At 40.3% G+C, this 13,626-nt stretch overlaps 3 protein-coding genes across 4 annotated transcripts; all 3 read right to left on the bottom strand.

The window, feature by feature from the left end:
* Window positions 1-404: 404 nt before the first annotated feature.
* lats1 (large tumor suppressor kinase 1) lies at window positions 405-7,573 on the bottom strand. The gene is given in 9 exon segments (XM_055149626.1): window positions 405-1,305; window positions 1,392-1,498; window positions 2,009-2,191; window positions 2,470-3,052; window positions 3,783-4,147; window positions 4,150-5,172; window positions 5,895-6,012; window positions 6,426-6,828; window positions 7,417-7,573. Coding segments are annotated over 8 exon segments (3,180 nt in total). The 5' UTR covers window positions 6,723-6,828; window positions 7,417-7,573; the 3' UTR covers window positions 405-801.
* Window positions 7,574-8,120: 547 nt separating this feature from the next.
* Window positions 8,121-10,517, bottom strand: nup43 (nucleoporin 43). Its single transcript, XM_020920844.2, is given in 9 exon segments — window positions 8,121-8,526; window positions 8,628-8,741; window positions 8,947-9,078; window positions 9,081-9,097; window positions 9,177-9,312; window positions 9,421-9,583; window positions 9,676-9,753; window positions 9,826-9,948; window positions 10,248-10,517. Coding segments are annotated over 9 exon segments (1,113 nt in total). The 5' UTR covers window positions 10,368-10,517; the 3' UTR covers window positions 8,121-8,296.
* A 335-nt stretch (window positions 10,518-10,852) lies between these two features.
* Window positions 10,853-13,607, bottom strand: LOC110175836 (E3 ubiquitin-protein ligase TRIM35-like). Of its 2 annotated transcripts, none has more exons than XM_020916936.2 (2): window positions 13,283-13,607; window positions 10,853-12,710 (listed from the first exon to the last, which is right to left on the bottom strand). In XM_020916936.2, exon 2 carries the CDS (start codon window positions 12,702-12,704, stop codon window positions 11,301-11,303), a length of 1,404 nt encoding a protein of 467 aa, XP_020772595.1. In that variant the 5' UTR covers window positions 12,705-12,710; window positions 13,283-13,607; the 3' UTR covers window positions 10,853-11,300. The 2 variants fall into 2 exon arrangements, with proteins under 2 accessions (XP_020772595.1, XP_055005606.1); XM_055149631.1 differs by having other exon boundaries at window positions 13,287-13,607.
* Between the last annotated feature and the right edge of the window lie 19 nt (window positions 13,608-13,626).

Below are 13,626 nucleotides of genomic sequence, written 5' to 3'. Positions count from 1 at the left end.
CATAATCCTAAACCAGAAACTAAAAAGTGAAAAAAAGTCAGAAAGTGTGACCTATTAACATGGCAACAGTTGCAGATGGGCTCCATAATCCATTCTAGTTTAGTGTCTCATCTCCATTACAGAAGGCAGCAGCAATAGACACCGACAAGGGCTTACCCTACAAAAAATACAAGCCTGAAATATTTACAGCAACTCTTTACAGCATAATTTATAAATACATTTAGGTATAAATAAAAGGAAAAAATACACTATCTTAATCATCTATAACTATTACAATGCCAGTCTGATTATTACCCTTTTATATTTGGTGGAAGATGAATCAAAAATACACCGCAATCATGAGAAGTGTTTCTTAAAATCTACATGTCCACATAATCAAATCCCAATTAAAAACATACAAAATATAAATTAAGGCAATTATTCAAAAATGTTTACAACAAAGACCCCCGACAGCACTACGATTTTGTAAAAATGTACAATAAATAAATTAAGGCTCTAACAGCATATGCATGCACAAAAATTTACAAAGCACATGAGTATATGATGAGTGATGTGAAGGGAATCTAATTCAATTTACAATGTAAACAACTACTTCAAACCAGTCACAGGGGACATTCTTTAGGGCAAAGGGCAGGTACAAAATGCAAAACATACCATCCGCTAACACTACTTTGATCATTAGGAGTTTAAAAAAATGTTAAGTTACCCAGCGATCTTTCCTTTGAGTGCTGCCTTTATTCCTACATCAATACGTACCCCTCAAAAGTTTTTAAAATAGGTTGTGTACATTAAACTCCAAGACTAGACATAGACCAAGTCCCGCCCCTGAGCTGCCAATTCAGTGATCACCTCCTGAGTGCCCCCTTCTGCCTCTGCCTCATCCTCCTCATACTGGATTGGTTTGGGGCAGCTGTAGGGGTGGCCATTATCGTCAAAAAATCTTCTAAAAGTAAATTCATAGAACGCGTGTTCGGGGTGTTTTCCATTTCTGAACCAGACATTCAGAGTGTCGTTATGGTTGTCCTCGTCATCACTGTCATTGCTCCACAGTTTGTCTGGGTCTACTGGGTCAAAATTAGATGTGTCAGTGGAATGGGCAATTGTCGGGACATAAGGTGCCGCCTGTTGCCGGAGGTCGCTGGAAAAGTCAATACTTCTAAAAAACGGGTGGTCTTTAATTTCGTCTGTTCCGTTCTTCCCAAGTCGGTCCTCGTGTCCGCGGCACAGTTTGATGATGAGGTCTGATGCTTCAGGACTGAGTTTGGCAGCCGGCGGAATGTGCAGCGTGCTCTTCCAGTTGATCACCTGGTTTAGAAGCGAGACGGAAACATTCAAAAACATCATTAAACAGGCGATGTGAGGCTGATTTGAGAGCCAGATGCTTGACATACCTTGAGCTGTGTTTCCATGGGTGTGGTAGCCAAGAATGGAGGCTGCCCAACAACCATCTCATACAAGATGACACCGACGCTCCACCAATCGCACAGCTGAGTGTATCCTGCAAAAAAGGAGTTCACAAAAATGACAAATGAGTAGGTTTTCTTGTTTGTACCAATCCATTTAAACATGTTATGCTTTACTGAGATGAAGATGTCATTGACTTTTAGTGCATGGTATGTTTCACACAGCATTTACCTTAATCTATATTGCATTTATTAACACACATTTTGTTGTGAAAAATATTGCATTACATGTGACCTTAGCATCCCCTGTTTGTTGTGTATGTGGCCATCAAATTTTTGGCAAAGCAATAACATCTAGATGGAAACAAGCACCATTAGAAAGGTTACATAGTGCCCTTTTAATTCATTATTCACAATAAGTGACAGATAGAAATTCTATTAAACTTATTTGTCTTTTGACTTTGACTTATCCAACATTTTCAACCATTTTAAACCAACTCATAATTTCATCAAATTTAGTTTTAAGTCAAGAAACAATGGGAACATCATTGTGGTATTTAATAACATTAAAGAGGCCAGTGTATTTATTTGTATTTATTACATACCTGTCCTTAGCAAAACTTCAGGAGCAATGTAGTTGGGTGTCCCCACTAACGAATGAGCCAGACACCTCTGGTGCTGCCGGGCCTTCCTCCGCTCCAGGGGTTTTAACCTGTCAGTGCAGCGACAGTTTGAGGGGTCCTCCCACTCTTTACTGAAATCCATACTGTCCTGCCTCACATGGTCACCTGGAAAACAACAGTTTATTTACAATAGGAAGGTAATTTGTTGTGTGGATAAAACATCTGATACCATATATTTGAGATGTATATAATACAAAACCAGTTATCTCTACCAATATCTTATGGCAGACCATAAAGGTAGATAGTCTTAGATAGAGATACCAATAAAGAAAATACTAAAATACAATTAGTTTATTACCTTCTTTAGCTATAACATCTCTACAGACACAATCATTCACCAGTTATATAGTCCACCTTTAAATGATTCAATGTTCCATACTAACCACTCTGATAGTACTTGGAGTCGTGCGTCCAACGGAAACCAGTGCAGAGTCCGAAGTCTGTGAGTTTGATGTGCCCGTCCCGGTCTATCAGGATATTATCTGGTTTAATGTCTCTGTGAATAAAACCCATTTTGTGGACGCTCTCGACGGCACAGGTGAGCTCTGCGATGTAAAACTGGGCAAGCTCCTCTTTGAAGATGCCCAGTCGGATCAGCAAACTCATCATGTCGCCTCCTGGGATGTACTCCATGACAAAGTACAGGTTGTCCTTATCTTGGAAGGAGTAGTAGAGACGGACCACCCACTCGTTGTCAGCCTCGGCCAGGATGTCCCTCTCTGCTTTGACGTGGGCCACCTGGTTTCTTAAGAGCACGTCCTTTTTTCGAAGAGTCTTCATGGCGTACAGTGCACCTGTATCCTCTTTCCGGGCCAAACAGACCTTACCAAACGCGCCAATGCCAAGGGTCTTGATCCTCTTGAACATGGATTTCTCCATCTTGGCGCGTTTTAGTCGGATGTAGTTGGATTCTTTCTGGCAAAGCATCATTCGCATCTGTTCCTGGGCATCAGGGGACAATCCCACCTGCACAGAACAGATCATTTAAGACTCTTAGACAAGGACAATAACAATGTAATGTAATGTAAGTTGCCTCAAAGTATGTACATGATGCATTCAATCACAAAATGTTATGTAATCCTAATTTTTGTTATGCGTACATTGTGAACTTGTTGAACTTCATGCCACATTTGTTCAAACCAACATGCGTGAAGCACAAAGGAATTTCAGTAATTTGTTGCAGACTTAAACATATTTATAAATACAAATATGTAATCAAAGTCCATAAATAAATACCGATATATAATTGAAGTCCATAAATACAATGCTCAAACTACAAGGAGATGGAACAAAATCCCTTTGTTTGTTAGTTACAATGTAAACATTTACCTTTTAGATGAGCTGAAGGCAAGGAGGGAAAGACAGAAAGAAAAAGAAGAGAAATAAGAACAGAATAAAAGGTTTAAAGATAAAGATGAAGGACAGAAAGGACCAGACCACAAACAGTAAATCTAAAGCAGACAGTCCGTCAATTATTCATCCAACTTGTGGTAGTATGATCATTATTTCCACAGTGTATTTACATACTAAACATTATTTCAAATGTTCTAAATAATGACTGAGAATTGGCGATACTTTGGCGATTTGTAGTCCTAATATAAATATCTGCTTCATGTTTCTTACTCTATGCAATTTTCCCAACTCTGAGGATCGTAATATACACACAGCAAACTGTATACAGGTTTTATTTCCTTACCCTTTGCATCTCACTCTCCAGCTGCTTCCTGCGGCGGATCCTCATCTGGTGGTTCTTGAGGATATTTTCCACGTGCTGCTCCATAAAGAACTTAAATGCTTGTGGGGAGTACAACGCCACTCTCCCGGACTCCCCTCTCCTCTCTGCATCCTTCTTGTTGCGCCTTAATGGAACGGGCGACGTTGTGATCTGCTTTTTCTCCTTTTCCGTTGTACTTTCTGCATTTTCTGGTGCTTTTTCTCTTGGTACGTCTCCGGAAATCCCTTCATCGTCAACCGAACTTGCCTTACCTGCTGCTGGGTCGTAGGCAGGTGGACTTGGTGTGGCCGTTTGCTGAAGAAGATGTTTGGGATATGGTGGGGGGGACCTTGGTAACTCGGAGCTTCTTGTACCACCGATATTTGAGGAATGGATGACGTAGGTTCGGGGTATGCGGGTGCGGCTTGAGGGGGAGGAGGCGGTTGTGCCCAAGGGGGGTGAGTGGGGGCAACCGCTGTGTGGAGCTCCGGCTTCTGTACAGGCATGCTTTTGATGGGCTGCAGGATGGGGGCTTGGGTGATGGCGGTAACGGTTGTGGCAGAAGGCTGGGAGTTGGAGGAATGGCATGCCCTACCGTTCAGATTGGGGTTGGTGAAGGAGTTGGAGCGGACTGGGATGTTCTGCCATGACGGAGACAGATCCTGGTTACTGCTGTTCCCGGATGACGACTGAAGCTGGCTGGAAGGGGCTTGGGACCATGTCTGGGGAGGGCCTAATCCGTACAAGTCCAAATTGTGGCTGTTCCTATTGGGCACCATCATAGACTGAGGAAGATTACCACCATTGACGTAAGACGGGGACGATGCCGGGCCTCCTGTCTGGTCTGTGGGGCTATGGCGGCTGGACTGGTTGACAGGATAAGGTGGAGGGGGCTGCCTGCTTCCTGAATGGTAATCTGACTGCGGGTTGTTATTCTGCGACCAGGAAGGAAAGGTAAACTTATTAGGGCCAGTGTTCTGCATTATGATTGGCTGGTGGCTGCCTCTTTGACTTTGAGTAGCTGAGGAGGAGTAGCTCTCAGGCCACGCCCCCTGTGGCACTGGCGAGATGCGTGGCACGTGATAATCCATGTTACTGGAGTAGCGTTTGGTGGATGGGTTGTCCCAAGATGGCGCAGGGGGCATCGGACCGCGGTTGGGAGGTGGAGTGACGCTGCGGACCTGAGGGGGGACAGGGGGGTTCACTCTCTGGCTGTTAGAGGGGTGGCCCTGTGGAAAAGCAGGAGGTGGTCCAGGGCTGTCGGACCGGTACAGCCCGTCTGCCATCAGTGGGCCGTGTCGGGGGGTTAGGGATTCTCGAGATCCCTTCCAGCTGGGCCTCCTTAGGACTGGCTGCTGAAGGTGAGATGAACCTACAATATATATAATACAACATTTAGAAGATTTTAGCATTAACATGATTCGCTTTTCAGTACAAGACTAAATATTTAGTCAGATTTTTTAAGGTTGATATACATTTTTGTTATTTCATAATAAATATCATTCTGCCAAATTTTATTGTGGCTTTGGTTTTCCCATTCTTTTTAGAATATTAAAAGGGTCCAGGTTAAGTTGAGGGTCTAAAATGTTTTCTTTTCCAGTTGTTGTTGTGAGGATGTTCTACAAAATGGCAAACAACTTTGCAATCTCCATAGCAAAAAAAAAACCAAGTATTTTCAGCAATAAAATGCCTGAAATTTAATACATGAAAGACAGATAAGATTATTCAGATAGTGTGGAATTTTCCCAGCAAAGCAACATCTCCATGAGACAAGCAGCTAACAGATCACTCCACCAGAAAAGTTACATAGAGCAGCTTTAAAACTACAATGAGATTAGTGGATTTTTACCAATTAGTCCAGAGAACAGACATATTATTTCACAAAATGAAACACACAGCTTGGTTATATAACCAGCAAATTGGTTATAATAAGTTGACATGTAGTTGAAGTGATACATTCATTGACTAACAGATGGCTTTTGTCACATTTTAGGCAGATGTCCTAAATCTAGTAAACCGCACAGTGCATTGGTTGAGTCAACACGCACAAACAAAGGATAAAAGGAGGTGACTCCCAGTGGACAGTTTACATACCTGAGGCTTTCAGGCTCGAACCGCTGGGGTTGGCAGCAGCCATCTGTTCCCTCATTGGGTCCTGGTAGCTCACCTTACTCATGTAATCCAAACCCCCCATACTACGACTGTGACCAGGCTGAAATGACATGAAAACATGTCTATTTATTACAGATTCATCAAAATCTAGAGAACAATGTTTTGTTTATCAAAGTATACATTAATTACATTTTGCAAAGGCATCACAGATCATCAAACATCACTCGCTATAACTCTTCTTGCATTGGGTTTTCTTTTTTAATACTTACAACAAAAAGAAACAACAACAACTTATGCTACTCAAAATAGGTCTGCATTACAATAATGAATGCCAGTGTTCTCTAAACAAATAGTGGCTGCCAACTGAGGAAATACTTTTGAGTAAACTTACAACTGCACAAGCTTGTCTTTCAACTTTACATACTTCTCATTTTCTAAATAATTGTCCCTTAAACAAAGTGCGCCGAGTGATATATAATAGAGTTGTGATGTACAAAATCATATTAGTCTCACCTCTTCAAAGCTGGCCCACGGTGGATCCATAGACATGTGTTTTTCTGATGGATGACTGGGTTCATTAGCAAAGGGCTGCAGAGATTTTCGGATCTCCTGTAGAGCCTTATGGTGTGGGTTTTTGGGGTTACTGGATCGCCCCTGCTGCCTCGAGTCTTCCAAAAGCATTTTCGCAGAACAGCTCATGTCTGCTTTAGGTGGGTCCGAGGGTTTTGTCATGTTGCGCAGACTGTTTCGGATTTCCTGCAGCATTTGTTGGCTGTTGTAGTTGTTCGTGGGAAACATTTTGGGTCTCATTGGTCCGTGGCCTTCAGGTTGACTCCTCACCTGAACAATAATAACGAAGAGATGAGAGAAGCTTCACAAGAATGAGGGGAGGAGAAGACTGCACACCGGCATAGTTCTGCCAAAGGAAGAACAAAAATGTTATAAGGCATTCAGAGAAACTATGTAGTTACCCAACAGGTTTGGCCCTACAAGATGAAGATACTAATTAAAACACTGAGAGATCAACGTGTTGACAATTACTTATAAATAGAAATGTAAACACACCAACCAGGCCTCACTATTACACAATACGCATGGCAATATGTGTATTGAATTGAGATTGCATAAATGTACTATCATTTTAGAAATAAATTACATAATATTAATTATTTCATTAAAACATGTCTCTGTACACTTGTTGACTGGCGTCAGTAGCAGCTGGCGCTAACACTAGGTGAGGTGCATTACAGAAACTTTCTGAGTGCGGGTTTGTAGCTCTTAGAAGCTCTCTCGTGAATGATGATAAATTAATTACACAATAAACACATTTCCACAATCTTATTTTCCTACAGCCGTCTTTAGCTGTGTTAGTTGAAAGTTTCACGGAACAAGCAGAGGCTCCGCGGCCTCCATTTGCTGCTAGGCTAATTCAACAACAGGTTAGCACTGCACCCATTAGATAAGTTTACTGACAAAGCAATAACTATCTGAAAACTATACTTACAGTGATTTCCAAGGTGATCCCACAAAAATTATGAGCTCATTGTCCCTCTCGGGGCACAGAGCCCGCTCGTGAGTTAAAATGCCCTTGTTATCCCGTGTTGGTCGCTTATGGTGTTGTTGAATTCCTGGGATGTCTGAATGACAAGTACAACAGTGTCAAGCCCAGGTTCCAACACTCTACTTCCGCATACCAAATACCAAAATAAAACTTCTCTATTACATAAAATCACAAATCATTCACAGAGATAAGTACTTTATGAATTATTGTCAGCGTTAAATCAATTACAATTTGCATAACAACTATGAAAAGAGATGATCAGTATAATAATTAAATTCTTTATACAGTCTATGGTATAAAACCATAAAACTTTGCGGAAGATGATCTGTATCTCGATATCGACACTTGATGACTAAGGTACCCGGATGCAACATCTGAATGCCACTAGCGCTATCCAGTATCTACCTGGCCTCAAAGCCATGGCTTATGGTGTTATGGAAACATAAAAATACAGAACAAAAAATACAGTCACATTATGTTTATCATTGTGCCCTTTTATTGGATAGATCATTTATTACACTCATCAAGGTCACAAGAATATGTGCCCCACCTCAATAAAAAAAAAAGTAATGTGCAGCCCCATCAATAGGACTTTACTCTTTTCCATAACATTCAATGTATAAGTAAATGCAAATTCAGTCTGAATATTATGTTTACAAAATGTGTTTATTTCAACATTATATGCTTCTGAATACACTGATCTGTAATATGTGAGACATGCTCACATTATGGCAAATGTGTGTACAATTTGTACCACTGTAGCACAGAAAATTGTATATACTTAATGTACAAAATACTAATCTCATTCACAATGTCTTTTTCCCTACACTGGCACCTGCCTACTTACAAAAATGGCCTCTCCATCTGTCCCACACACAAGACACTGTCCCAGAACATCCAAGCTGTTCACTGACAGTGTTTGGCTTGGCAGCATGTGAGTTGTCTCCAGACGACCTTTACTGGAGTCGCCGTTGAGCCAGGCACTAATGATGGACTGGTTCCCTCCAGCTGGGGCCATTGCACTACGAGACATCATGCTGTTGTTCCTGCCACCTGGATAACAGACAAGAAAATAGATGCTTAGTCCAATCAAATTTGAGGTAATCTGAGGAGATTATTGTTTAAAATAGTGTTTGTGTTGTAGTAGATTTGACCTTGTAAGAATGAGGGTGTGTCTGGTGACGAGGTCTCCCAGTGGAGTAAAGATCCGTCCTCTGAACAAGTAAATAAATGATCCGGGTTGGTTGGATGAAAATGGACCTCCCACACTGATGACAAAAAGTTAGGACAAATTCAGTCTTTGGAACTAGAAGCAGTGCAAGCAGAAATAAACCAGGTAAGGTGGAAATATAGAAAGGTTCTCAGGAGAATCATCACTTAAATTATAATTGTTTTAGCGGTTTCAGTAATTAGCCACTGCCTGCTAAAAATAGTTCAACTCAAACAAACGTGCAAGTTTATTTCAAGACTTACTTTCAGCAGAATGTGCCTCCATGAGCGAGAAGGGTGTGTTTCCTTGCCTCACATCCCATACACAGAGCATGCCATCTTGTCCACCAGTGGCCACGATATGCTGTTGGTTTGGATGTCTTCCCACACAATGAAGGGAACTCTGTCACCTGACCTGAAATTCAAATGTATGTATGTATGTGTCAATCAGTAACCCAGAACAATATTCAAGCTAAAATTAAAATGTAACGTACAATGACAGAATCTGGGATGGAGAGTTGCCCTGTTGTCTTAAATCCCACAGCTTTAGTTGACCAATAGAGTTCACCGTCAGTATCTCAGAAGTTTTTAAGTAAGTGACTGCATGAATAGTGCTGCTATCCGCATTATCTGGAGAAATCAGAAATATTATACACAGAGTAAAATTTGTGGAATTACAGTGCACCATCCAGCTCGTAGTCAACTCTTGTACTGTACAATTAGTGCGAAAAATCACACCTATAACTCGAGTTACTGTTTCGTGGTCAGCTCTGAAGGTGATAATTCTGCCGTCTTCACCAACTGTGACAATCTCAGGACTGCTGCACACGACACCAGTGCAGGGAGCATTGTCACTGGGGTAGTGGTGTGCTCGTGCCCAGCTTTGAGAGATGGATAACGTCTGTAATAACAACATACATATTTATTCATTTATTAATGACATATAAACAACTGACTAGGAGCATGAGGATGTGAAGAAAAGATCATATCTACCTGACTGTTTTGATTATGACGGAAAATAGTGACGGCTCCTGTTGAAGACCCTGTGACAATTCTTTCCTGATCCAAAAACTAAAACCAAAACAAACATAGAGCATGACACCATATGGCTTGTTGCTCACATTTCACTACATTTACACTTACTTGGAGATCCATAACATCTCCATCGTGCCTGAGTTCACATAAGAGTTGTGGGTCTCCTTCAAATCCATCCTCCATTGCTGCCACTTCATTGTTGCCAATAGACCAAATGGAAATCTTGTTGTCCTATGGCACACATCAGAGAAAAGGAAATGTCATTATTATTTAGACATATGTGTGGATTTCATGTACACACAGCACACCATGTCATCCTCGAGTAATTAGACCAACTTTAACCAATCCATTTCGACATATGTGACATATTTAAAAAAATTAATAAAGTATGTATGTAAGGGGGTTGATTCCAGATGTAGAGCGTTTGATAGCCTAGTATTACGGGTTTATTGAAATATATAACCAGTTTGAATTGACAGAAGACAAAATATCAGCTAATGTTTGAATGAATTAAAGAGTTGACAACTAACCTCGTTGTCCCATGATCCCGTAGCAAAGATGTCCGGCTGCTGCAGAGTCGTGTGTGAAACCGGTCTCCATCTAGTTTTACTGATTTTCTGAGACACGTACTTAGCTACAACTCCATCCATGACACAAAAAGTCCTGAATCTGTGTTAATATTAGTGATAGAGTTTGTATTAGCTTAGCATGCTCCTCGCGCCTGTAGTTTTCAGAGCTTTCTTCTTTGCGTTGTTTTTGACGTTAATTTGTCAGAAGCGTGTCTCCCCCGTGTGGTAAGAGATATGTATTACAATGTCGCGTCAAAATACTGCAACAATTTATGCCAATTAACTAAGTAAGACTTTATTTATAGAGCACCTTTCACAGCTATAAATCACTAAGAGCTTTACAGAGTGCAATAATAAAATACAACATACACAAGTCATAAAGAAAGAGACACTGAACCAAACGTTTGTCTAAATAATAGTGTCTTCTTGAGCTGCTTTGTAAGAGTCAGTGGAGTCTGACATACGCTTTGGCTAGTCAGGCAACCATATGGGCACAGTAGGTCAGTGATGGACTGGGGCGACTGTCCGTTTAAAAATTTACCATGAACCATTGTGACAAAATAGCATTCATTTATAGCATTATTTATTTTGTTCATTAAAAATCACAAAACTTAGAAATATTTTTATCTACTCAGGAATTGCTCAGTTCCAAAACAATGTATAACTTATAACAGATTAATTACAATATGGAGAAATCTACAGTCATTCCCAACCTGCTTTGATAGTTGACCACATTTCAGTCCCCAAAAATACTCATGGGCCGCAAGGGACATTTAGAAAAGAGTAGAGAATGAGAATGTGTAAATTTTAATGAAGGAATGACATGTTGATTGCATTTGTATTTTCATTAGAGTTCAACAAGATCTTTATTAACCATCTTTCTCCTATTTTCAGACAGGAGAATCCACAGGTAAAATCCAAGATGTAGTAGAAGTGCAGTATAATTAAATAGAAATAAGCAGACACATGACTATGATTTATGTAGTCCATAAGATTTAGCCTATTAGGAAAACATTACTGATATTCTATTTTGATGTTCACATTATGTGGTAGTATCTTGAGTGGTGTCTCCTCTTCAGTAAACATGTACGGATACAGTTTATTCCCAGTGAACATATCTGTGAATGTACATAAATGTGTTTGTATCTCTGCATCAAAAAATGACAGCTTTCCACCCTCAATATTTAGATTAACTCTGATCTCTTGAGGCCGTTTTTTGAGGGAAAGAAAAGTACAGTCCCCAGATTTGGTTTCTGCAGTATATGTCCCGTCAGAGTAGGCCAATCTCCATATTTGAGTTAGACTAGCACCTCCCTGTTGCTCAGAGAGTGTCGCAACACCCAAAGTCCAGTTTTGATTGTTTTTAACTTCTACCTTCCAGCTATGAGTCCCAAATGTAAACCACTCTGAACCTAAGACACAATAGTTGCTCAGCCTCTCTGGATTTTCAGGAAGCTGTAACTTTGACTTTCCAACGCTGACTGTACTTAAATCATCTGACACAATCAGTCGAGCCCCTGCTGTATTTGGATCTAAAATGATTGGACTGTAAGTGATCGTGTCCTTCATTTTCATCCACACGTTTAGACGCAAATTGCTCCGATGCTTGGCTTCATCTATGAGAGCTCCCGTGCTCATCTTCTGCTCATCCACCAGAGGACAGCGTTCCACCCTTTCCACAGTGTCCTTGTACTTTGTCAAAAACTTCACATCCTCAGCCTCCATCTCCTTAGCTGTTGCTTTGATTGTTTCATTTAGAGCTTGCATTTCTTTACTTATAACAAGAACCCTTTCAGCAATCTTACTCTTCTTTAGTGCCTTCTCCTCCCTCAAAACTGCTAACTTGTCCTTTTCCTCTCTATGTAAAAAGTTGTGAAGTTTTGCAAACTCCTTTTTCACTTGCTTTTCAGTTCTGATTGCTTGGACTTCAATATGGTTGCCTAAATTGTTCCACTTTGCGAATAAAAGTTCACATTGCTTTAGTTTCTTCTTTAAATGTCCAATTGTTTCTTGCAGTTCCTCTCTGTAGTCATGGGCAGTCTCATCTATCGGCTTACATGTGTGGTTGTTGTGTGCTTTTGAAGCCTGGCAAATAACACAAACAGGCTCTCGATGGTCTAAGCAGAAAAGTTTGAGTTTTTCCGAGTGCAAGGTACATAGAGGAGTGGTTGCATCTTTATCTCTCTGCAGTATGAAAGCTTCACAAAGGTTTCTCAATACCAAATTAGATGGCAGAGTGTTTATGTCTGCTCGTAAATGTTTTTCTTTACAAACTGGGCATTCCTTTGTGGCATTATCTGTCCACCAGGTCTCTAGGCAGGCTTTGCAGAAGCTGTGGCTACATGGCAGGATCACTGGCTTCTTAAAGATGTCCAGGCAAATCTGACAATGAAGCTCCTCCTCCAACCCAGAAGCCATTGTGTTCTATAAAGTAAAACAAAGTTCTCAGACATTTAATATCCTTTTATTGTGTATGACTTTATGACAGAAGATAATAAGGTAATGGTCCTTACTAACCAAATGAAACTGACTGTCACTGCCATGAATGTTACTGACTGATAAACTGATAAACTGCAAGTAACCAGCCATACTTAGACTTAGACTTAATTAGACAAAGTTTATTGATCCACAAGGGAAATTATTTGGACACAGTAGCTCACACATCACAATAAATAAAATAACAAAGAGCAAAAATATAAATGGTAAAAAAAAAAAATTGACTAAGTAGCAAAAAAGATAGCAAGACACAGGTACACACCTATGAAAGTAGGCTCAATCAATCAGTTTAACAAAATGCTTTTTTTTCCCATTTTTTCATTTGCATTGGCTTAACTGGGATGTTTAGGTTAATTTGTTTGAAGCAAGCTGAATCGTTGTCTTTGGCACCAAAACCACCAACGAATTTGATCTATAATCTATAATACATGTACCTGTCTGTCTTTAACATTCAATCAATAATAAGCTATTGTGATTACACAAAAATAAACTATACTTACATACAGTGCAGAGTTCACTAATGTCTGTATCCTCTTCTGAATTTTGAATGCTTTCTTTTCTCAGATATGGGTTGTGTCTTCACTGGAAACGCAACTTAGTACTGCAAGGGCAGGGGAAGCTTCCTGTTCCTGCTTCATGTGACAGACTGCGATAGAGGTGGAGTTTTGTGCTGTAAATACTGCTGCTGTGCTCATGAGCACTGCAACACACTTACAAAAGCAATAACATTGGTCAATCTTATCAGATATCTCAGTAGAGACTATGCAAGATGCTCCCTATAAACCTTTAATGTCTTTAATAAAAATACAATTTGTTTAGGGTTATCACAGTTTTGAGAAACACG

Source organism: Boleophthalmus pectinirostris, unplaced genomic scaffold (genome assembly GCF_026225935.1).
Source record: "Boleophthalmus pectinirostris isolate CB_2022bp ecotype Guang Dong unplaced genomic scaffold, ASM2622593v1 HiC_scaffold_13, whole genome shotgun sequence".
Classification (NCBI taxonomy): Eukaryota; Metazoa; Chordata; class Actinopteri; order Gobiiformes; family Gobiidae; genus Boleophthalmus; species Boleophthalmus pectinirostris.
The sequence above is the reverse complement of the archived record's forward strand: the minus strand, read 5'-3'. Positions and strand labels throughout refer to the sequence as shown.

Excerpts from the sequence above, each read along its gene's own strand:
- LOC110175836 (XM_020916936.2), bottom strand. The coding sequence starts at position 12,704 with ATGGCTTCTGGGTTGGAGGAGGAGCTTCATTGTCAGATTTGCCTGGAC.